The sequence below is a fragment of the Micromys minutus genome (genome assembly GCF_963924665.1).
Source record: "Micromys minutus genome assembly, chromosome: 21".
In the NCBI taxonomy this organism is placed as follows: Eukaryota; Metazoa; Chordata; class Mammalia; order Rodentia; family Muridae; genus Micromys; species Micromys minutus.
In genome coordinates, this window is record NC_137956.1 from 45,278,766 (window position 1) to 45,304,863 (window position 26,098).

At 46.2% G+C, this 26,098-nt stretch overlaps 1 protein-coding gene across 2 annotated transcripts in view; it reads right to left on the reverse strand.

The window, feature by feature from the left end:
- The window catches only part of TGFBR2 (transforming growth factor beta receptor 2), an 86,919-nt gene that overhangs the window by 19,780 nt on the left and 41,041 nt on the right, over window positions 1-26,098 (reverse strand). For both annotated transcript variants that reach the window (XM_080934075.1, XM_080934074.1), the window contains 3 exons: window positions 25,592-25,760; window positions 23,658-23,848; window positions 3,513-4,312 (listed from right to left, as the gene is read on the reverse strand). In XM_080934075.1, the coding sequence (XP_080790201.1) occupies window positions 3,513-4,312; window positions 23,658-23,848; window positions 25,592-25,760 (1,160 nt within the window). The remainder of the gene's footprint in view (window positions 1-3,512; window positions 4,313-23,657; window positions 23,849-25,591; window positions 25,761-26,098) is intronic.

Genomic DNA, 26,098 nt, shown 5'->3' on the forward strand with positions numbered 1-26,098 from the left:
TGCCTGTTCCTGTTGCTGAGATTCCCCCCCCCCCTTTGAATTCTCTAACTGGCAGAGAAAAGGAACCTGATCAAGACCCTTAAACTTGACATCTCTGCAAGAGCAGCAAGCGCTCTAAACTGCTAAACCATCTCTCTCTACGCTCTTACATATTCATTTTTGCTTCTGCAAATCAGATTTTTATTTTTCCCACTCTTGAATTTCTAAAACTCGTGATGAAAATAACTGCCACCCAGTTGGGTCACTTAAGGACCATTTCATTTTAATTTACCTCATGGCCCATATGACATAATTTCATAAATCTCTGCTAAATTGCAGTCATATGAAAAGACCAAGTCATACATACATACATATCCAGGAATGTGATGAGTCGTTCTATTCTGGTTATTTAGGTCTGTGATCAGTTTTATGATTGACATTAAACAAACAGGGGCCTGCAGGGAATGGGGAAATCTTATTTCCATGGGAAATGTTCCAATGAAAACTTCCAACACTGCAGCATGTATGAGCTCATCCGATGCCAATCACTGTCCTGTCATGCAGAGGTCAAGTCATTTGATGCCACTGTTCCAAAGAATAGTTCTTACCGGCATGCCTTTGAAGACATTTTTTTTTCTAACAGGGCGCTCTGTGAGGCATTGCCCTGGCATATTAATTTGTCCCTGTCTCAGTGGGATGGCCTCCACACTGCATTTGCTGCTGTGGACAGAGCGCTGACGAGGCAGAAACCTCACAAGTTTGGTTCCGTTCAAGGGTTTTAGAATGTGCCCCATTAGCCAGCTAGAGAATACAACCATGCTTCTGGACCTTCACTGGCATCTTAAAACAAAGACCTCGTGGCCTTCTTCTTCCACCAGGAGGTGACTCGATGGATTGGCTCACCAAGTTACAGGCCAGGACACGTTATATAACACTTTCGCCAATCTCACCATGGACCCACTGTAAGAGGCATCAGCTGTCACCTGGGAGGGAAATCTTCCTTCTCTCTGGTCATCCTCCGAGGGTGCCTTAGTCAAAGGGTTTCCATTTGGATCTGGGACGCTTCAAAAATAGAATCACTGGGCTGGGACGATGGCTCCGTCAGCAGAGTTGGCCACACGAGCAAGAGGACAACACTGCAGTACCCAGAATCTACACTGAAGGTGGTTCTGGTGCTACACCCCTGTAATCCCACTCCTGTGTGGAAGGGGCAGAAATGGGAGGATCCCTGGTGTTAGAGGTCCATCCAGCCCAGCCAAATTGGTGAGCTCCAGTTTCAGTTAGCAGCCTTGTCTCACTACAGAAGGTGAGTAGCCACTGAGGCATGTATCTCTGGCCTTCACACTACTATACATGTATGTACACACACACACACACACACACACACACACAGGAAGGGAGGGAGGGAGGGAGGGAGGGAGGAAGGGAGCGAGAGAGAGAAGAGAGGGGAGGGGAAGAAAAGAGAAGGGGAGGGGAGGGGAGGGAAGGGAAGGGGAGGAGAGGGAAGGGAAGGGAAATGGAAGGGAAAGGGAGGGAAATGGAAGGGAAGGGGAGGGGAGGGAAGGGGAGGGGAGGGGAGGGAAGAGAAGGGGAGTAGAGGGAAGGGAAGGGGAGGGGAGGAGAGGGAAGGGAAGGGGAGGGGAGGGGAGGAGAGGGAAGGGAAGGGGAGGGGAGGGGAGGAGAGGGAAGGGGAGGGGAGGGGAGAGAAGGGAAGAGAAATGGAAGGGAAGGGAAGGGAAATGGAAGGGAAGAGAAAAGAAATGGAAGGGAAATGGAAGAGAAATGGAAGGGAAATGGAAGGGAAGAGAAATAAAAGGGAAGAGAAATGGAAGGGAAGAAAAATGGAAGGGAAGGGAAAAGAAGAGAAATAGAAGGGAAGGGGAGGGAAATGGAAGGGAAGGGAAGGGAAGAGAAATGGAAGGGAAGGGAAGGGAAGAGAAATAGAAGGGAAGAGAAATGGAAGGGAAGGGAAGAGAAGGGAAGGGAAGGGAAGAGAAGGGAAAGGAAGGGAAGAGAAGGGAAGGGAAGAAAAATGGAAGGGAAGATAAATGGAACTATTCTGTCCCTCAAACAATACTTATTATTAACTTCCACTGTGCCGAGACATGCTGGGTGTCTTGAGTGTGGATGTGGACTTTAAGGTTTCCTTCTAGAATCTAGAAATCACTATAACCACTAAGAATAGGCAGCAGAAAGTATCTAGAACAGCCATATGAAAAAGTAGAGCTAAGATGTTAATAGTTCCCAAAAGAAAGAAAACCGTTTGCAAATGGAAGGGGAGAACAGGCAGCTGACTCAGTCCAGAAAAGATTTGAAGAAGCAAAACATCATTTATTAACAAAGGTGCCTAGTCAAGAGAGTGTGGTATGTCTGGGACTGATATCTTAATGTGTTGGATTCCTTAGGTAAATCTATAACATAGAACTTCATGAGACAAGAGCCTGGGGTGTGCACCAAGAGGGGAGGTGGAAATAGCCAAGTTATGTTGTCTGCCTGGGTTCTCCCCCAAAAGCTGTCTAGATAAAGAAGGTGTGACTTGGAGCTGGAGAGATGGCTCAGCGATCAAGGGCACTGATTGCTCTTCTAGAGGTCATGAGTTCAATCCCAGCAACCACATGATGGCTCACAACCATCTATAATGGGATCAAATGCCCTCTTCTGATGTGTCTGAAGACAACTGCAGTGTGCTTATTTATAATAAATAAATAAATCGTTTTTTAAAGGCATGGCTTACATTTACAGTAGAGTTTTGTTCACCTGTAAAGAAGAATTCAAAGATGGTATCTATGGGAAGAACAAATGGACCTGAATCATCCTGTTAAGTGAAACAAGCCAGGCTCAGAAGGTGCATTGTTTTCTGTCCTGTGTGGAATTCAAAGGATGGAAAAGAAAGGAAAGGAAAGAGAAGGGAAGGGAAGGGAAGGGAAGGGAAGGAAAGGGAAAGGAAGGGAAGGGAAGGAAAAGAAAGGAAAGGAAAGGAAAGGAAAGGAAAGGAAAAGGAAAGGAAAAGGAGGAGGGCTATTAGGGATGTGGAAGGGGAAAGGGGTCAGGGGAAGGGATAATAGAAAGATATTTATCTAAGGTATTGTTTACAGTTCCTTATATGCATAGATGGAAACGTCATTGTGAAACACATTGCTTTGTGTCATTCATAGTTAGTATACTAGTGAGTATGTTACATGGGGGGCAGGGAGACAGCTTGCTGCAGAACTGTGAGGGCCTGAGTTCAGAGCTCCAAAATCCATGTAAATCCATGTAAAAAGAGGTGCATTGGCATGCTGCTGTAATCCAGTGCTTCTGGGTTGTGGTGGGGTTGGGAGACCAGGACTCAGAATTCACTGGCCCACCGATCTAACAAGTCAGCATGTTCTGGGTTCAGTAAGAGACCCTGTCTCAGAAAATAAGGTGAAAAACGATGATGAAAGACAGCTGATGTCAACCTCTGTTCCACACATGCATGCTTGAGTAAGTATACCCACACACACCTATGAAACACACACAGACACACAGACACAGAACCAGCTTCCCCTTACCTGCCCGCTGTTGGCCAGGTCATCCACAGACAGAGTAGGGTCCAGGCGCAAGGACAGCCCGAAGTCACACAGGCAACAGGTCAAATCGTTCTTCACTAGGATGTTAGAGCTCTTGAGGTCCCTGTGAACAATGGGCATTTTGGGCCTCCCACAAGGAGTGTGGTCACTGTGGAGATGAGCAATGCCCCGGGCCAGGGAGCTGCCCAGCTTCCGCAGGTCCTCCCAGCTGATGACGTGCCTAGTGAGGTACTCCTGCAGGTTGCCCTTAGCGTGGAAGGCTGTGATCAGCCAGTACTGCTTGCCCAGCTCTGTCTTCCGCTCCTCGGCCGTCAGGAACTGCAGGATGTTCTCATGCTTCAGGTTGATGTCAGAGAAGATGTCCTTCTCCGTTTTCCACGACGAGTACTCCTCGTAGGGGAAGATCTTGACAGCCACGGTCTCGAACTGCTCGGAAGTGTTCTGCTTCAGCTTGGCCTTGTAGACCTCGGCAAAGCGGCCCTTCCCCACCAGCGTGTCCAGCTCGATGGGCAGCAGTTCTGTGTTGTGGTTGATGTTGTTGGCGCACGTGGAGCTGATGTCCGAACGGTCGTCCTCCAGGATGATGGCGCAGTTGTCGCTGAAATCCATGAGCTTCCGGGGCTTGCTGCTCTCCCAGGATGGGCTCAACTTCTGCTGCCGGTGGACACGGTAGCAGTAGAAGATGATAATGACAGCTATGGCAATCCCCAGCGGAGGCAGGAGGCTGACGCCTGTCACTTGAATGATGACCAACAATAGGTCAGGACTGCTGGTGGTGTATTCTGATGTGGAGATAAGGCAAAGGAGGGAATGCATTAGGCTCTGGAGGTGTGTGCCCCACCAGGAGGCATATGAATTGGGTCCACTGATACTAAATAGGGATTCTGGCCAATGATTCTATACACTAGCACACCAGCCATGCCCTTCCTAGTTTGAAACTGAATCAGAGATGACCAATGATACCATATAAACCAATGTTCGATGCCTAAGGCAGTGGGAGATACTAGTTCCAAGTCTCTTCCTCATAAGTAATCACGACATACAGGAAAGAAAGGAATGGGGAGAAGGCTCAGCTGGTACAGCACCTAGGGACGAAGACCTGTGTTAAACCTCCAAATGTAAACTTGCACACATTTGTGATTCCAGCTTGGGGGAAATGGAGGCGGGGGGAGGGGTCTCTAAGGCTTGCTTGTCAGTCAGTCCAGCCAAATCAGCAAGTCTCATTTAATCTGTTAAATGAGGGACCCTGTCCCAGAAATGTACAAACCATTCCCAAGGAATCCACTAGCATCTACATGTACACACTTGCATACCTGCAGATATAAACACACACATATATATGTGTACATGGGCACATATGGGCATGCATGCACGCACACACACATAGACACATACACACACACACACACACACACACACACACACTCACACACACACATACTCACACAGTAGACATAGGGTAACAAGGCTTCCAAGAGGCCTTTCCTTCTAGGCCTCTCCTTAACACTCAGGCACAGAGCTGATAGTTCAGGGCAGCACAGGAGCAAGAGGAGGAGCAGGAGAAGCAGGAGGAGCAGGAGGAGGACCAGGAGGAGGAGGAGGAGGACCAGGAGGAGGAGCAAGAGGAGCAGGAGGAGCAGGAGGAGGAGCAGGAGGAAGAGGAGGAGCAGGAGGAAGAGGAGGAGTAGGAGGAGGAGAAGGAGGAGCAGGAGAAGGAAGAGGAGCAGGAGGAGGAGCAGCAGGAGGAGGAGGAACAGGAGAAGGAGCAGGAGGAGGAGGAGCAGGAGGAGAAGGAGCAGGAGCAGGAGGAGCAGGAGGAGCAAGAGGAGGAGGAGGAGGAGGAGAAGGAGGAGGAGGAGGAGGAGGAGCAGGAGAAGAAGCAGGAGGAGGAGCAGGAGGAGGAGCAGGAGGAGGAGGAGCAGGAGGAGAAGGAGCAGGAGGAGGAGGAGAAGGAGGAGGAGCAGGAGGAGCAGCAGGAGGAGCAGGAGCAGGAGGAGCAGGAGGAGCAGAAGGAGCAGGAGGAGCAGGAGGAGGAGCAGGAGGAGCAAGAGGAGGAGCAGGAGTAGGAACAGGACAGGGGCAGAGACAGGGGCAGGTGGGAAAGTGGGAAAGAGCAAAGACAATCTACTCAAACATCTCCTACTCTGAACTTCAGCTTAAATGCCACTCTCTAAGAAATGCTGGGGGAAATTGGTACAATGTCTTTTGTGGTTTCTATACCTTTGCGTGTGTGCGTGTGTGTGTGTGTGTGTGTGTGTGTGTGTGTGTGTGTGTGTGTATGTGTGTGTGTGTGTGACCCCTCAGAGGCCAGAGGGTGTCATATCACTTGGAGCTGGAGTTATAGAGTAATTCTGAGCCAACCGATATGGGTGTGGGGACCTTCAGCTACAACAACAGTACATACTTAACTACTGACCCCTGAAACACACATTCACTTTGGATAACAAGACATAGAGTCTCTTTTTCTTAGAGCAGGACAAAGCCAGCGAGGCCCATATCCCTACGACCTGCTGACACATTTGTGTGAGAAGGCTTGCTTGTCCTCGCTCTCCTTGGCCGGATCTACACAAAACACCATGTCATAAACTGGCTTGGCTAAGTACCTGTGAACACTCCTCTCAGAACAATGGGAGCTCCATGGGGCAGTGGTCAGGTCATCTAGTACCACTGGGATATATTGGCAGTTGGCATAGGCTGGACCACTTCCAGGATTTTCTATGTTGTGCTGTCACATGAATAGAACCTTATGTTTTAAAGCCGGCTGATTTAGCCAGTTTTGTATGGTCTTATGATCAAGATAACCCCCCCACCCTGTGCCACAACTTTCAGCAGTTGTTAAACAGAGGGGTCGGGGAGGGAGAGAGAAGCCCTTTGTGGCTTCTCTTAATAGGGAGCTTCCTGCTATAAAGACCAGTTCTGCTCCATAAAGCCCAAAGTATTTACTATCTGGTACTATTATATATATATATATATATATATATATATATATATATATATATATATATATAAATCAGCAGCCCCCTGCCCTATAAATGTTAGGTTTAGTACCCTGTTATACACTAGAAGAATTTGGGGAGACTTCAGTTTGGTCCAATGTGAATATTTCTTTCCACATGTAAGAAAATACGACTCTGATTTTTTAAAACTCTTATCTGTATAACTTCTTAGCTGTGACTCCGGTGCATTAAATCACCTGCGATAAGTGTTCATTTGTTAACTGATCAGTCTATAATTCCTAGTTACTCACAAAAGAGCTCCTTCTTGCTCCTCTCTCTCTCTCTCTCTGTCTCTCTCTCTGTCTCTCTCTCTCTGTGTCTCTCTCTGTATCTCTCTCTCTCTCTCTCTCTCTCTCTCTCTCTCTCTCTCTCTCTCTCTCTCTCTCTCTCTCCTAGTCTGAGGTAAGCACCTAAACTAAAAGTAAAATGTGATGCTGATTACAGAAGGTTCTAGAAGTCCCCTAGTTCATGGTTAGAAACCAAAGCTTCACTTTCCCCTCCAGTTTCCTGTAAACTTAAAAAAAAAACCTACATGTAAAGTGTTCTCTCTCTCCCTCCCTCCCTCAATACATACACATGCACATATACATATACATCCCTCTTCCTCTCCCTGTGTGTGTGTGTGTGTATGTGCACATGCCCACATGTGCACGTGTTAACTGAATAACATTTGTCAATCTAGAAACTTCAAAGAGAAGATGAAGGGAGTCACAATAACAACTCAGGTCGGAAGGAAGTTTTGGGATGTGGCTGGACCTAAATAAGAGCCTCCCAGGCACGCCACGGAGTTGACCTCTGGGTTTCCACTAAACGAAGAGAACTGTAGATATGGGCCCACACTCAGGTCTGCTTGGCTCAGAAACTGACATTAAATGTTTCTTCCTGCTTATCCCCAAATTAGAGAGACTCCTGTCCCTGCGGAGTTCTCAGGACTTACACAATTCTTATATTTAATTGCCGGGAAAGGTCTACAGGGTAGAAAGTGTTATTATTAGAAGACCCACATCCCAGAGAGGAGCACTGACATTCAGGCTGTTGAATTTCCCAAGACTGACTCAGGCAGTAAATAAACAGGCCAATATGTGCAACAAGCTCTCTGTGAACAGAGCTCTTAGCCTTATGTCTTGGTGTCTCTAAATGTCACCTGGGTGAGACACTAGCGAGACCCAGTAATGAATGGCTTTAAGTAACCTCTCCATTTGTACAGGGCTTGTCTTCATTGGAGGCAAGACCAAGCATTTTGGTGGCTACGTTCTTGGTGATAACTACCAATGATTTTTCTGTCTGATATGTAAGGACGTTGGTCCGCATAAATGCATATGCCGCACTTGCGGGCCTGGTAACCATGGAACCCAGAAGAGAGTTGGGTCCCCTGAAACTGGAGTTACTGAGAGTTTGAACCCTCATACTGGCCCCTGAACTGGTCCTCCGTAAGAGCAGCCATATTGCCAGCTCTTGGTTGGGACATCTAAAGAGCAGCACCAGAGCTACAGAGCCTATTTCTTACTCTCAGTGATGAACCGAGGGTCTGACATAAAAGAGTACTCCGAAGACTGCTCCAGGGCTTCACACATAAAAGGACTCAAGGCATACTTCTGAAACTATTAGAATCTTCCATGAAAGGTTTCTTTTTATATAACATAAAATTAGAACAGCTCTGGGTAGAATTTCCTAAAGGTTCTTTTTAAAAAGGCTCTATTTACAATAGCAAATGTTCTTAGCCCGGGCTCCATGAGCAGAATTCAGTGGCTCTGTGAACTTAATGAGCAAAAAGGTCTCAGCTTCTCTGACCTTTAGCCAAAATGTATCATTTATTTTTTTAAAAAAGAATTCTTTATTATTTTATGTGTATGAGTGTGCACCTGCATGAATATATGTGCAGTGTGTGTGTGTGTGTGTGTGTGTGTGTGTGTGTGTGTGTGTGTGTGTGCACCTGCATGAATATATGTGCAGTGTGTGTGTGTGTGTGTGTATGTGTACTGTGTCCTATATGGTAAGAAGAAAGCATTGGATGCTCTGGAATTGGAGTTGCAGATGGTGCGGAGAGGCTTTGTGGAGGTTGGGAAATGAAAGGAGATCCCTGACCCTGAGCAATAAGTGCTCTTAACCCCTTAGCCCTCACTCCAGCACTGACGTATTCTGAATCATGTCCTAGCATTTGCTGTACCTCTGACTCTGTCACCGGTTGAAATCATAGACATGTTCATAGCCATTGATGTTTGAGAGAGATGCCTTGACAAATGAGGGATCTGCTCCTTCTTTAGGGATCTCGTCTGTCCTTTCTTTTCAGGTTTGCTGCTAGATCCTGCCTAAGCATTATTACAGAAATATATATTCATCTATAAAAATATGACATCATTGCATTTGAGCACCATAATGTTTCAGACACATTTACAAGTCCCTCTGAGCAATTCTACAGGCTTCATCTGACTTCAATTAGTCCACAGCACACACACACACAGAAACAAAGTGCCCTTGGAAGAAGAGAAGGTATCCAAGTGCTGGCCTCTCTGAAAAGTGCTTCCTATAGCAGACTGAAAATCGACCCATCTCCTAGGATGCCACAGGTAGATCTGTCTGGACTGGTGTATCGCTTCCCACCAAAGCACCTGGGGCTTCTGTTGCGAGCTTTGCTGAGTCTGGGAAGGAGCTCTGTGCTGCAGTGGTGAAGGCCACTCTGATGCCCTTCTCAGGGTAGACAAGTAGCATACATTGAGCTTCGTTAGGCAGGGCGCTAGGTGATGCCTAATGCATTAGCATTGCATTGCTCTACTGCCAACAGTCCTGAGGCCGGCTCTGTGTTTCCTCCCTGATGGAGGCAGGTGCTGCATTCAGGCTGCTCATGACATGCTTCATTGGTAAAGGTCCCTTTGTAACCCCTGATAGGTGCTGAGTGAATAATTAGATCAATTTTAAAGTCATAATTGAGGTAGGGGCCTGGGACAGGATGTTCTTCCTTCCCTCCGTGTATCTCAGTCTAGCTCAATTTCCTTCCTGAACAATTGCATACTTATCCGGTGGCTCCAGATGATCACGGTGACATGAGAATATTGTTACACTCTGAGAGTCAGTGAGGTCTCTCCAAGGATCTCTCTAGATGGCCTCTTGTATTCATAACTGTATACACCAGGTCCCTTTCTAGTGTACAGTTAGATTAATGACTTTTCCCTCCAAATGCCTTCACTATGGCTCACAGGCTTTAAATACTAACACAGGAGTTTATGTCTCGAATTCATCTCTGTTCATCAGGTTTTTATCAAAACATAAATAATAATCCATTTAGGATTTTTCCTGTTAGCTCTTATTTTTCGTTTTAGTGTTTGAGACTGTGTCTCATGTAGCTCAGGTTAGCTTCAAATTTAACTTGTAGCCAGGGATGACCTTGACAGCCTCACCTTCAGCGTGGCCGAGTTACAGGGCTGCTCCTTGTAAAATGGTGCTAGAGGCTGAACCAAGGCCTACCAACTGAATGCCACCCACAGGCCTCAACTTACTGTGTCTCTGAGGCCTTGTCGGCCTCATTATTTGGTTTCACCAGTGATTTTACTTTAAACCATTAGAGAGCCTCATTTTTAAGTTCTTTTCAGACATTAGTATCAGATGTGGGCAGGACAGAGCACACAAGAAGCCTGGAAGTAGCTTGTTTTCATCCTCCCTTCCTCTCTCTCTCTCTCTCTCTCTCTCTCTCTCTCTCTCTATCTGTGCATGGGTGTATGCATGGGTGTGTGAGTGTGTATAGTGAGTATGTGTGTGCATATGTGTATGCATGTGTGTGTGAGCATGTATGTGTGAGTGTATATATGTGAGCATATGTGTGTATGTGTGTGCATGTATGTATGTTTGTTCATGTGTGTGTGTGAGAGCATGTATGTGAGTGTATATATGTGAACATATGTGTGTGTCTGTGTATATGTGTATACATGGATGTGTGTATATGTGTGTGCATGGGTGTGTGTGAGAGCATGTATGTGTGGGTGTGTATATGTGAGCATATGTGTATATTCATGTGTGTATGTGTGTGTGTATTTGTGTGTGTATGTGTGTGTGTGTGTGTGTGTCTATGCAGTGCTAACAGGGCTTGATTTAGAAAACAAATTGTTTACTTTCCAATCATCATACAGAAGGATATAGCATGGCATTCTCTCCTGAGTTTTTCTATCAGTCTGTATACTTTTATGGCATATTCATCTTTATCTTCTAAGGCAAAATTAAAGAATATTAAAAAATTATATTTATCTTTGAAAAGTATTTACTTGTTCAGATGCTGAAATTGTCAAATTATTTCTTATCTTCAGTTAGATCTGGCCTTTCTTGTGGGACACACACAACAGGAAATTTCAGATGACCTCCTGGATCCCATGCTAGGGAGACTCTGTGATAAATGGGAGCAGATCAGCTAGACATCTAATATCTCATCCTTAAAATGAGGCAACTATGTGGCAAGAGGGCTTTCCACTTCTCAGCATAAGATAGGGACCAAAAAGAGAAGCAAACCAAGAATGTTCCATGTCAAGTTTAACTGTCAACTTGACCCAAACTATAATCAACTGGGAAGGGATGAGGGATTGTCTACAGAGCATTGGTCTTGCAAGCATGTCTTTAGGGGATTGTCTGTCTTAATTAATAGTTGTGGGAAGATGCATCCCACTGAGGGTAGCATCATTCCCTAGCCACGTGGTCCTGAACTGTATGAGTGTAGAGACATGGAGTTGAATGTAAGTAAGGAAGCAACGAGCTCACATACATTCTGTCTTCTGTGCTCTTGACTGTGGATATGGTGTGACCGGCTGTCTCAAACTCCTGAACCTCTCCTCAATGAGAGACTGCAACCTGAAATTATATTTCAAATAAAACTTTTCTCTCATAATATTTTTTTGGGGGGTGAGTGTCTGGTATTTTTCACAGCAACAGAAATGGAATTGGAACACAAAAGTATCTGAGACAGTACTTGGCCTCTGTAAATTATTACTCTGACTGTCCAATAAAACACAAATGCAGAAAAACACATAAAACAGGTGCCAAGCTCAATGAATTATTGTAAGGCAACATCTTAAAACCACCAGTCTGGTAAAATATAATACGTTTGCCAGACACCTCACAAGTCTCATCAAGATCCCTAACTAGGCTTCAGAGAGCTGCCTCCTCCCCTCCCCACTCCAAACACATGCTCAAAGTAATTCTTCTTCTTCATGCTTAGAGTTGAATGAATGTTAGCTTGCCTTTATAAATGCAGGATTTTTTTTGAAGAATGCTAATAAACCTTTGTGCAATTTTAATTAAAAAAAACAGTCAGAGCTTTACAAAACATCTGATTGTGATATAATTGTAAAGAAACTGTAAGACAATTTCTGAAAGCATCTTTATAAAAGAAATGCTCTGGTATTGTCCTGGTCAGTTTTTATTGTCAACACAATCTAGTATCAACTGCGGGGGGGGGGGGGGGTGAGAAGGGGACTCAACTGAAGAACTTCCCAGATGAGTTTGGCCTGTGGCCATGTCTATAAGCAATTGTCTTGCTTGATGGTTGATGTGGGAGGACCCAGCCCACTGTGGGTGGCACTATCCCCTAGGCAGGTGGGACTGGACTACATAAGAGGACTAGCTAAGCATGATCCAGAGAGCTAGCAAGTAAGCAACACTACTCTATGGTCTCTGCTCAGTTCCTGTCTGGGCTCCTGCCTCGACCTCCTTCAGTAATGGACTATGACCTAGAAATATAAGCCAAATAAATTATTTCCTCCACAATTCACTTTAGTTATACTATTTACTGCATTAGAAATCAAACCAGAACAACTCTGCTCAATCTATCCGAGTATTTTTGTCTAAGTATCTCCATGTATATAATCATATCCATGTGTGTATATGTAGGTATGTATATATATATACATATATACATAAATATCTATTCATAAATGTGTGTGTGTGTGTGTGTGTGTGAATAGTTAGGTAGCTAGATAAGAAGGTAGATAGGTAGATGATAAATAAGTGGGTAGATAGATAGACAGGGTAAAAGAGGGGGAGAGGGAGAGAGAGTGAATAGTCAACTATGTTACACACACACACACACACACACACACACACACACACACACTCACTCATGTATATATATATATTTGGCAATTCTAGAATTCACATATCTTGCTGCCATCACATGAATCTTTAAGCATCTTGTTGTCATGGTGCAGAGTATCTTGGTCCCTTCCCATTGGAAGTGAGTGCAGACCAGCAGCATGAGCACACATCAGCTACGTGCTCATGGGAAAGAAGAATCCTTGCCTCTATTCTAAATCATCGTGTCCAAGTGTGCATTTGAACATTCCCTGGATGGCTCCTTCACACCTTAAAGTTTCAAAAGTACCTTTCCCAGAGCTAGAGTAGGTTTCTTGCTATTGTGCCAGAGACGATGGATAAATTCCTAAAACCAGGTCTCTTAGTGGCATCATTGGCAGGCTACTGGCACGACTGTACTCAGGCTGCCCAACAAGAAAACAACCCCCAAGAATATTCCAGTCAATTAACCAGCAGAGCAGTGTGGAGTGAGATAGGCTTCCCCATTCATCCTCTCGGATGAAAAGCAAGCAAATTCAAGCAAACAATTAAACAGGATTTTAATTAAGCAACAGGAGAGTAAACTGGCTGGAGTCATAGGGCTGACTTTAATGGGCACCGTGGCGACAGTGCTGCTAAGCACTCTGGGTAGAGTTTGAGAATATTTCTTTCCCTGTAATGAGGGACAAGGCCTTCCCCCTGTGGCCTTTAATTCCTTCTGCAAATATGTCAAGCTGAATCATCTCTCGGCTCCCCTCCCTAGCAGACAGTCTCTCCTGCATGCGGCTCTTCTTGATTCTCCTTTAAATAAAGTTGAGTCCAGTGCAAAAGCCTCTTCTGGCTTACTCCTGGGAGGTGTGGACAAGACCTCAAGCGGAGAGCTACGATAGAGAGGCTCACCATTTTAGCCATTCTTGGCACAAAGTCCAAATACTGGGATATTTCAAAGTTACTCTTTATGGGGTCTGGGAGATGCCTCAGAAGGTAAAGTGCTTGCCTTGTTAGGTAGGAATACCTGTGCCCAACCCTCCAAACCCACATTAAAAAGCTGGGAACGGTAGCCTGTGTTTGCAATTCCAGTGATAGGGAGACAGCAAGAAGTGGACTCTTGGGCCTAACTGACTAACCAACCTAGCCTACTTGTCAAGTAACAGACCAGTGGGAGACCTCATTTCAAAAAGAAATGACTGACAGTGTATGAGGAATCTGATGCTGCCCTCAGGTCTCCATGTGTACACATACATACACACACATACACACACACACATATATACATATACATACATACACACACATATACATACACACATACATACACACATACACACGCACACACACATACATACACACACATATACACACATACACATGCATACACATGTACACACATATACATACACACAAGTACACATACAAATACACATATACACACAAACACACATACATACACATACACACAAACACACACATATATACACAAATACACACAAACACACACATACACACACATACACACATAAACACACATACACACATACATACACATACACACATACACACACACAATCACAGACATACACACACACACACACACACACACACACACATTTGGTACTGGAATTAGCAGTCAGGGAATTGGGGTTGATTCTCCATAGCACAGCTTAGAACTGAACTGTTAGCCTTTCAGCCAGAGGCCCTCACACAGCTTGCCACTGTTAGGTTAAAAACTGAGCAAGACCAACTCGACAGCCAGAACAGTAAGGTTCAAGCTGAAACAACGGAAGGGCAGCTGATCACTGAACTGCAGTGAAAAGGTAACCTGACATTTCCACCTACAGCACACACGCCCAAAGTTAGGAGTCAAACAGAAAAGACTAACCACAAAGTTAATGCCAGCAGCGATGGAGCCATGGAGCATGCTTAGTTCGTCACCTACTAGCCCAGGGTTTATGCCCAGAAACTGCATCATCCTGACTCAATGTAACTCCTTTTGATTGTTAACACTGTCAATTGGCAAGATCTACAACTTTCTACAGGACAAGTGTGTGTGTGTGTGTGTGTGTGTGTGTGTGTGAAGGTTTCCAGACTAGATTAACGGGCTGGAAGAGCCACCCTAAATATAGGCAGCATGCTACTGTGGGCTGGGATCCTGAGCACTTCTCCAGGATATGCTGTGGCCCAGCTGCCTCGGTCTGGTCTCTCTTTTTCCATCGTTGCCTGTCTCCTGCCTGTGCTCAGGAATCCAAAAGGCAGAGACTCACTGAAGTCGGGGTTTATCGTCTCTAGGGAGCTGGGCTGGTGTTGGAAGAGACCTTGCACCGTAAACATCATCAGAGTCTTTAGCAGTACCAGGTAATGCTCAATACTTCATGCCCTAAACTGTGACCCCGTTGCCTGGATACATCCTCGGTCCTTGTCATCACACTCTTCATTCACATTCTTAAGGTTTGTACTAAAGCCAGAGATGCCTGTTTTCTGCAGACCAAGGCCCTCCCTGAACTGACTTCTAATTAGCTGAAAACGTAACATCTTTGAACATCCTGTTCCTATCAAGATCAGCCAGCAGAGATATGAGGCTTGCTTGCTTTCTCCTTAAACGTAGACTGAATTTTGGCCCCCTCTGTGTGGATGGTCACTACCCACTAAGGTCTAGATGGCCACTACCCACTAAGGTCTCTCGAATCTGGAATACCCAATACAAAGAAAGACACAAGACTCTAGCCAGTGGTTCCTGATGTTGGCTGTATATTGGGATGTCCTGGAGGCTTAGAAAACGTTCCTGATACCAAGAGCAGTTAAGCCAGAACCTGCACAGTTAATGCAGAAGTTACAAAACCTGGGAGTTGAACATTGCAACCCAGGTAATTATGTCCACCTGGCTGGGAAAACAGAAGAAATGCAACCGCTAAGTTTAAGATCCATTGTGTATGAAATGATACTATGTTAGGCTTTTCTGCAGCTGGAGTTACAGGCAGGTGTGAGCCTTGGGTGCTAAGAACTGACCCTGGGTCCTCTCTATACCAGCAGCAAGTGCTCATAACCACTGAGTCTTTGTTCCAGGTCCATATATAGCTTTCCTTAAACCAGAAGGGCAAATGCAAACTGTTTTATTATTAAAAGCCAACACTTTTATGGTGTGTGTTATGTGTGTGGGCAGGACAGGAATGTTTGTGTGTGAGCTGGTGCATATCCACGAGACAAGAGTCCACCTAAGGTGTTCCTCAGGAGCAATCAACCTTGTTTTTGAATCAGTATCTCTTGTGGGCCTGAAGCTCAGGCAGTAAGCTGAGCTGCGTGAGTGAGCCCAAGGGATTTTCCTGTCCTGCCTCCCCATCCCTAGTGCTACATTTGCTCAGGTTTTTACTGTGGGTTCTCAGTCCCTACCAACTTCGCTGACTGAGCTATCCTCCTTGGCACTGCTTTTGTTATTTTTAATAGACACAATGAATAACCAGAAAGGTTTATATAAGAGTAGGCATGAGCTGCTTCCTATCAGAAAAGACTTTCAAAGCCCCGTGGCTGTAGGTAGAGAAGTTCAGATTGCTCACCGTCCGGAATTCAGCCTGGGTAGAAATAGAAACCAGCCCAGTTTGCCAGCTTCTTGGAGTCTATTTTTTTAACCAGTCATACAGTGGGACTCTCTGGAAGTAGCACACACAGTTTCACAGCAGCCATTTTGTCATGACCCACAGGTGTGGAGTCTGTGGGTCACCTAGGGACAAGCTGGGTGGGTCATATACTTATGGCCACCACAGTAGCAAGCCCTGGGGTCCTATCTGGTGAATGGATCCAGGACAGGCTGTGCACACAGTAGACACCATTCCCCACAATGACTCATGGAGAATGGGGTTCTATAAGTACATGCTCACCACCCCCACTACCACCACAGGAGCCTCAGAACACTTGCCTGGGGCGGGGGGAACAATTTTCAAAATGGAGGTGTTTGACCTTGAGTCACTTCATATATACATCCTATGCTGATCCTGACTGCCTTGTGGTACAGTTTGTATATTTCTCTGTCCAGACTCAGGTTGTACTGAAGGATTTGGCATAAGCTCTCCAGCCAAGGTTTATTCACGGTTAGATACTCTCTGAGCTCTGGGTCTGGACTCAAATGCTGGAGTTGTCTTCTGGGAGACAACTGCACTGATTTCAGTCCACAATTTTCTACATATTGGAACAATTGTTCTCAACTATATTTTCACATCTCTTCCTTCCTTCCTTCCTTCTTTTTTTCTTTTAAATTCTGCGTTTAGTCCAGAAAGCAAATCGGCCTTGCTTCCCCTCAAAACTAAGATGCACAACTGGAAGGCAGCTGTTCTGAGGACTGAGTGCCCAATCTGAAGGCAACATGTATCCAGAGGCCCTAAGCTTGCCACAGCTCTTCTCTTCTCATGGCTTGTTTGCAAGACCCAAGGGGACGGGGGTGTAGCTCAGTGGGTAGAGTGCTTCCTAGCCCTCATTCAGGAAGCCCTCAGTTGATTCCCCCAAACACCAGGCTTAGTGGAGCAACATGTAATCGCAGCACCTAAGAGAGGAGGCAGGGAACGCAGACAGGCCAAAGGCAGGGCTGGGGCAGTTGGACAGTTAGTTCTGTTGGCAGGGCACTGGCCTAGCATTCATGGGGTCGTGGGCTGGATCCTGAGCAGGTCATAAACTGAGCGTGGTGGTACAGGACTGCCATCTTGGAAGGAGAGGCAGAAGGATAAGAAGTTCAAGGTCGTCCTCAACTAAAAGACTCAAAACCAACCTGAGCTGTAGGAGAATCTGTCTCAAAACCAAGAACCAAGACAAAATGAAGACAACAACAACAGTCCCTCGTAGGCCAAACCCTCAGTCTCTTCTAAGAAGCTGATCAGCCAGTGCTGGGGCTAGACAGCCTCAACCTGAGTTTAGGGGCACAGGGGACAACACACAGTCAGAAGGCCCTGAAGTCAGCCAAGTGTGCAAGGCATCTGGTACCCACAGAATGGGCTTACTGGACGGCGTGAAGCCCCACCATTAAAGTTGCAACAGGCCCAGAGGGAACCAGCTGGCTGAGATGTACTGCGAGCAAAGTTAAACATAGACAGGAAACCACATGTCTGATACTGTTGGGGGAAGAAAAAAAGAAAAAGAAAAAAAAAATCATTTGTCTTCCTGCCAGAGAGGCTCACAAACCAAAAGGCTGTTTTAGTTTAAAAAGAAATTCTACAACAATCAGAGAGGAAAAAATGAAGCACCGTGGTTAGGAGTCCTTGCTCCCTTCCATCTCAGCACCTCAGGTGAACCCACATGATGTCTCCATGCTAACCGCTAAAGTCTGCACGCAGCGGAAGCATGCAGGCCAGCAAAGTAGGCAGCTACCGACACAGAGAGCTGCTTCCACAGAGAAGGGGAGAGGTTGTACTTGGGGTCAAAAGTGGTTTGGAAAGTCCTGGTTACTTTCTTTAAAAGAATTATTTATTTGGTGTGTGCATATGCCTCTCTCTCTCTCTCTCTCTCTCTCTCTCTCTCTCTGTGTGTGTGTGTGTGTGTGTGTGTATGTGCACTCAAGTTACAATTAAATTGAAAAGGAACCTGAAATCTGAGAGAGCGAGAGAGTGCACAGGAGAGTCTGGAGAGAGGAAAGGGAAACATGATGTAATTATAATATAATTTCGGAACGTAAATTATTATTTGAAAAGAGGAACAATGCTCCCTAGGCAGAGAACATGTGGAACTCACTTCCACCAGCAGAAGAATCCGCCCAGCAAGAGCTGGACAGAATCATGATAGCCAGGAAGAGTCATTATAAGCCACCCAAAACTAAATCACACACTAGCTTAAACCATATTTCTTTTGAGACAAAGTCTCATGTAGCCTAGGCCGGCCTTTAAAATGGATTCTGATCCTCCTGCCTCCACCTCCTGGGTATTGGGATTGCAGGCAAGGGCCAGCATTCTTGAGTTGTGTCACTCAGGGCCTCATGCATGGTAGAGAAACACTCTCCCAAGTGAGTTATGTCCCCAGCCATGATCACAACATTTTCTTTTCTTTTCTCTTCTTTTCTCTTTGAAATTTCCTTCTCTACATCCCCAGCCATGTTTTCAGTCATGAGCTCTATCCATGACAATGCCATACTCGATGTCAGAAACAAGTGACAGGCACAGAAGTTAGTGCACAGCATCCTCCACAGCCTTCTCTCCCACAATACCAAGCCACAGCGAGGACGGCCTGTGATAGTACTGCTTTTCACCGTAACACAGTTCAGATGGGGAAACATCAGGGCAGAGGCGAACTGGAGACCTATACGAACCAGTCACCTGCTGATAACGAAGAGCAATAAGGGAAGCCTTACACAGCTCCAGTTTCTTCTTGCTCCATTAGGCCCCATTCTCAAAGCCCAGAGACTTGTTGATCCCCCCAGCATCCTACCAAGCTCACTATTCTTGTCTCTATCTCTGTGTGTGCACGTGTGCACATGTATGGGGATGGGGCATGTGTGTGAGCGCCTGTGTCTGCGAAGGCCCAGGGTGGATGCTTGCACTGTGTGTAAAAAGATATGTGTGAGTGAGTGCTCCCATGAGCCATACACCCACGAGTGGGCATTGGAAGTCCCAAGGTGGATGCCAGGATTCCACCTCCATCACTCTTCGGCTGTATGCATGAAGCACGGTCTCTCAATTTAGCCCAGAGCTTGCCGATATGGCTAATCTTAGACGGCTGATTTGTTAAGAGAAATAAAGGATGAAGGATTATTTTTCCAGCACTCCAGAAGCTGGGGCAAGTGGATCTCTGTGATTCTCAAACTAGCTTGGTTTATGTAGTGGGTTCCAAACTAGCCAGGGATACATAAAGAGATCCTGTGTTCAAAAGAAGAGCCCTATGGGATAGTCCTAACAGGTTCTATGGAATAGCAGGCATGCTTAACTGCTGAGTCATAGTTTCAATGAAACTCTCCCCACACACACACATACACACACACACACACACACACACACACACACACAAACACACACACACACACACACACACACACACACACCCTCTTCAAGGGCTTTGATGATTCAGTGCCCCCAGGCCCTGTAATGAAGTAGATGCTGGAGACATTGAATGGGGCTGGTGTGACTCATTCTGATACGGTCCTGAGCTGACTGCCCCATTCAGAAGCCTATTTCTTACCAAGGAGGCACGAGTAAGGCAGAAATGCTCACTGGAGTTTTCTAGAAAAGCTACACCCCAGTTGCAGGTCAGAACAGTCACTGACTAGTGGATTGGAGCTTGCTGGTGGTTGGGTTAGAAAACTCCAAGTGCAGATCAAAGATTATCTTAGGATATGTTTGTTCCCCTGGTCACTTTTAACCTCAGAATCTGACTTGATATTCTTGGAGGATCAAGTGGGACCTCTGGAACGAGTTATGTGACTAACAGACCTCTTGCTTCTGGCATCTCAGAAACTAAGATGGCATCAACTAGGGCCTGAAACCTTGGGGAGAGAGTTCTCTGCTCTGCCCTAACCAGCCTACCTGCTGCCCGCCCCACCCTGACGATGTACATACTAAATATCTCAATATTTAGCTGCCTTTTGTTCTAGAACTATGAAAGGTTGGAGTATCCATTTCCACTGTGGAACAATTTTCCAGGCCAACCTGAATCGGTGCTTCCAAGCCATACCCACTTCTCCTTGTCTCAGAATAAACACTCTCGGATTCCTTTTGGAGCAAAAGATGTGTTGATTAGTTTGAGTTTTTGTTTTGTTTTGTTTGTTTATTTGGTGTCTGGTTTTTGTCGACTTAACACATGCTAAAGGCCTGTGAGAAAAAAGAACTTCAATTGAGGAACTGCCTCCCTTAGATTGGCCTACATGTGTGTTATGATGAATGATGCGGCGGGTCCAGCCCACCACGGTCAATGCTACCTCTTGTGGTCGTGAGTATTATTGAGCATACTGAGAAACAAGACAATCAGAAGCATCTCCTCATGGCTTCTGCTTCAGTTCCTGCCTTGGTGATCCAGCCTTGAGTTCCTGTTCTGACTTCTCTCAGTGATGAATTAATGATTGGAAATGTAAGCCGAATAAACCCTTTCCTCCTCAAGTTTCTTTTGGTCATGTCCTTTGTCACCGCAAGAGAAACCTAACTGGGACAGCTGAGTTTTTGCAAAGATGGCCTCTGTGACAGCTGCCTGACAATACACAGTCAACAGGACTAAGGCAGGAGCACAGCGTGGCCTGTGGCTGCCCTGTGCAAACTTTCTGTGGAAACAGAGAGCCGAGCGAAAGAGTCTAGCTTGGAGCAGGACTACTCCAGTCAGGGATCTGAAAGGCACGGCAAGCCCTCCCGCTCTTATTTAGCAGCTTCCTGCTGTGATCCTGAGTCAAAACAGGAACAAACGCGGCTAATTTGTAATATTATCCAGGCAATGTGAGGGCTGTGATTAGCTTTGATTAGAGATCCTAGACTCCGCATGTTCCCTTTGACTGGGGAAGGTACATGGGGCGAAAAGAGGCTCTGGAAGAGGCACAGATTAAAACAGAGCAAGCCTTACCAGTGCTCCTGTCACCACACAATACCCAGGTTATTAGACGCTCTCTCTTCAAAGGGCCTGGCTAGAACTCAGCTGTTGAGCCCAGATGCTAGAACAGACTCAAAGCCAGACAGCACTTACGTTAACATCAGGGAAGTGGAGCCTGAAGGATCCCTGGAGCTCAGTGTCCAGTATAACCTCCTTGCTGAGTTCTGAACCACCAAGAGACCCTGTGTCAGAGACAACATGTGGCTGGGGAGGTAGCTTAGTAAAGTGCTTGCCACATAAAGACCAGAGTTCAGGTCACTAAGACACCTGTAAAAGCTGGGAAGGCTTGCTACCTGGAATAATCCCAAGATTTGGACGGTGGAGCAAGGGGATCAGGAGTTCAAGATCATCCTTGGCTAGATAGTGAGTTCAAAACTAGCCTGGGATACATAAGACTTTATCTAGATAGGAGGGAAGGAAAGAATGAAGAGAGGGGTATGGTAAGGAAGGAACTAATGAACTCAACCGAGAGACAAGCAGACCAGTGAACCAGCACCTTTGAGTCCTATGCAGAGATCAGCAAGTGACTTGCAAGGGGTATGGAGAGATATCTCACCAGGTAAAGTGCTGGCTGCACTCAAAGCATGGGGGGGCATGGTTTGGATCCCCAGAACCCACATAAAGCCAGCTAGTGTGACAACCCTCTTGTAAACCCCGCTCTCTGGAAGTAAGAGACAGGAATCCCCAGGGTAAGGTGGCTAACCAGCTGACCCCAATGGTGAGTTCTGAGGCAGAGAGACTCTACCTCAACATACAATGTAGGACGTAATAGAGAAAGAGAACCAGTGTCGTCCTTGCACTCTCGTATGCAGATGTGCATGCACACTCGCACAGACACCACATGTATACATACAAAACAGAAAAAAAAAAAGAAACAAAAAACAAAACAAAACTGCAAAGTTGGCGCGCCATCTTGTGGTCACAAGACAGCCACTCCTGATGACATTCTCCCTTCCTACACCTTAGACTACACTTCTGTCCTGGCACACATCAAGTCTTGCCTGATGTCACCCCCTCTTCTAATTTGCATTCTGAATTTAGATGAGTATCGGGTAGGTTCTCAGGTCCTCCAGCTAAAGAGATCTTCAGAAAAGGGAAGGGGAATATGGTGGGGACAGCTATGAAGAGGGGACAGTTTGGGGCTAATGTTCCCTCTGCTTCTGCTGCTCTCTCATCTTCCTTCTCCTTGGCCAATGTAGGATGGGGTGAAGCCACCAGACATGGCACAAAGCCCGCCTCCATGGGATCTGGGGAGGAATGGTGGAGGAAGCAAAAGCCCAATTTTATTTTATTTTTAACATTTCCAGACATTCCCACCTTTTGACAGTATTAAACTACGAAGTTCATGCTGGAGAACAATACAATCACTCCCAACCAAAATAAAATAACAAGCAAATCACAAAACACATCTTACAAAGTTTTAAGTAAGTCTGTGATGTTGCTCTGGTCTCTAGCCAGAGCTATCCTGATGCGCACGTAGCCTGCAGGCTACAGGTTGTGGGGATGCCTGAGTGGCTTTCTGACTAGATAATAAGGTCTCTCTGTAATCTGTCCCTTCTTCTGAAGGGACTGGCGTGCAACAGGTTACATTTACAAAAAAAAATCTTCCTGCCTGTCTGTCCTACACACACACACACACACACACACACACACACACACCTAGAGGTTGGGGCATCTGGAGTAGTAACATTATGCCTCCAAACACCGAGGGCATCCAACACCCACACTTTAAAGGATTTGGGTCAAGGTCATGGCCATGATTTTAATTGGAAGTCACAAAACACAGGTGGGGATGGGGTGGGGGGGACAAACAGATTTTCAAAAGCAAGAATATGAGCCCCAGTAGGAACTCCATGCCAAAGGGCACGAGGGAAGCTACTAAGAGTCATAGAGAATTTCTAGAGCACAGAGCTCATTCGCTGTCTTCATTCCTGAGGCCCCAGCAACTGTGCTTCTCAGAGACCGTTTGACTTCAAGGAACTAGCAGGTGAAGGAAAGGACAATCATGCCTGCAATCCCTCCACTCAGGAGACTGAGGCAGGAGGATTCCAAATTTGAGACCAGCCTGGGTTGTACTTAGTGAACCCCAAGATAACTTGAGCAGCAGGTTTAACTTGTTTAACTTGACTGTCTCGAGATAAGCAAATAATTATACAGGTTGATTAACTGGCTAAAGGTACCTGGGTAACATGCTTGCATGCTTTAGTTACCCTTAGTTCTATATAGAAAGGTATGCAGCAGTAAGAGATCCTGCCTCAGAAAGCAAGGTACATGACCGCTAAGGACTGACATCCAAGGTTGGTTTCCGGCCATCATATGCATGAGTATGAACATGCACATACACTGTTCACACACCCACATACATCCATTGCTCCCGGGGAAAAACACTGACTTATCAAGGCCAGGAACTAAGATGGGCGCTGGGAAACCAAATCTGAGACGGGCCAGCACGGAGCCCATTGCTTCCTGAGCTCCTCTGTCCTCTCAACTCCCGTGCTCCACACAGCGGTGCTCCCCCGGAGGACCGTGACCCGGGATGATGGCTCACCTTCTGAAAAGATGATGTAATCATTACACTCTTCCATGTTACAGGCGCACATGAAGAAAGTCTCGCCTGCCCTTTTCTTTTCCTTCATGATGCACTTGGGCGAGGAGGCATCTTCTAGCATGAAGCCATGGTAGGTGAGCTTGGGGTCATGGCAAACGGTCTCCAGAGTAATGTTCTTGTCATTCTTCCTCCTGGGGCACAGAGAGGACAAGAGAGAGGGATGGAATGAAGGGAGAATGAATGACCGGTCTCTGGGTAGAAAAATCTATATATTCCCCAGGAAGTGGTTTCCAATAATGGAAGTAACTTCCGGTTCCTCAACATTCTTGAGCTGTCCCGAACTCTCCTGCACTGGCTTTACTACCTCCCTCTGCCTTTCGCTCACCTCAGACCTGCTTATGATTATAAACAAGACAGCTCTTCTTGGGGAGATCTTTCCATGAAACATCAGCACCATCCTTACTGGGGTCCTTATAAAGGGGAAAGTGTGGAAAAGAGAATTCCTGGGAACCTGGGTCATTTTAAATCTCCCACACCTAGGGCACAGCAGGTTCACATTGTGCCCCTAGCTCATGTGGCAGAGCCAGTGTCCTGATGAACCAGAGAGGCTTCCTAGGGACATGGCTGTAGATCTTTTTCTTTATATCTTTGGCATTATGTATGTGTGCAGGTATGTGTACCTGTGCACATGTGCATGTGAAGGCCAGAGGTCAATCTCCAGTGCTATTCTTCAGGAGATGTAGCCCTTGGTTATTGAGACAGGGTCTCTCACCAGCCTCAAACTTGCCAATTTAGGTAGGCTGGCCGGCCAGCAAGCCCCAGGCATCCTCCCATCTGCATCTAGAGCACTGGATGTTTCTAGGGATCAAACTTAGGCTCTCATGCTTATATGGCAAGCACTTATACCAACTACCAAGCCATTTCTGAAGCCCATGGTCTGCTTTTTCTGCCTGCTGGTCACAAGTCACTCTGTGTGTGTGCGGTGGGGGCAGGGACACATTTCATGCCACCAGCTGGTTCCAAAAACAAAATGGGAAGAAAGATCCTAAATAAAGAAATGCAAGTTCCTGAGTTTGAGAAAGGGGTGGGAGGGAAAACAAATAATTAAATTGGCAGGGAGGGTGGCGGGGTGTTCTTCCTTTCCAGAACAGAAAAATAGGAGTGGCTTATGCAGCGGGAAATGGGTTCTCTTTGACACGCATTATGTTTGAAGGCTAATTTAGCCTAGAGCTCAGAGGATAAACAACAGGGCATATATTTTGAGAAATGCCCAGGCAATTGGGTCTACATGTACATCATATTTATTTAAATGCTAATTTGGGTATTTTAATCTTAAGTGCGCCCGTGAGTGCCTGTCTGTGCACCATATGCATGATAAATGCCAGAGATGGCCAAAAGAGGGCACCACATCCCTTAGAAATGGAGATATGGGAGGTTATGGGCCACCATGTGGATGCTGAGAAATGAAACCAACCACCTGGGGGTGAGGTGTTCAAACGCATGAGCCTATGAGGTTGTGTTTTATATTCAAAACCACAAGAAGAGGCATTCTGGCGATCAGGTTTAATAATTAATGGAGGGAGGACAGGAATATTGGTATCTATATTTGGGGTTTGGGAGGAGCACATATAGTGACTCTTTCCACGAGCACACACAACTTAGAAAGGCAGAAAACAGAGTGTCAGGGCTTGAATGTGAAATGCAATGCACCCGGTAGGCTCGGGCGTGTGAATGCTTGATGTCCAGCTGGCTCAGCCTCTGCTCCCTGTGTGCTGATATCATGGGGTATCAGCCATGTCTTTTCCCTGCATGTTGGACTGTATCCCCCTAGAACCGGAGCCCAGAACAAGCCTTCTTCCTGAAGCTGCCTTGGAGAGGTGTTTGTCTATGATAGTACGAAAAGCAAGACCCCCTCTCTCCAAAGGCCCCCTTACCACACGGCCACGCAGACTTCTTGCGGCTTCTCACATATGGCCGTGATGCTGCAGTTGCTCATGCAGGACTTCTGGTTGTCACACGTGGACAGTCTCACATCACAGAACTTACACAGCTGTGAGAGCTTGACCGCACCACTGTTGTCTCTGGCCATCACATCGCTGTTAACTGAGGAGAGAGAGAGAGAAAGGGCAAAGGTTATCCCACTTTCTCACGGCCTGTGTTTAATCCCAAGGAGCTCATGCTAGAAACAGAGAAGCAACTCCTGACATATGTCCTCTGACCTCGGCAAACATGACATGGCACATGTGTGTGCCATCCGTGGTAAATAGATAAAGGGGAAATAGAAGTAAATAGAAGGCGGAGAAAGGTAATTTAAAAAAACAAAATCTCTTCAGAGTAGAATTCCTGGATGCATGCACAGAGCAACGCCCACTGTGTGGTAATGGTGACGCAGGCTTATGATAGATTCTGTGCTCTGTCCATGGCGGGCATAAAGCATGTCT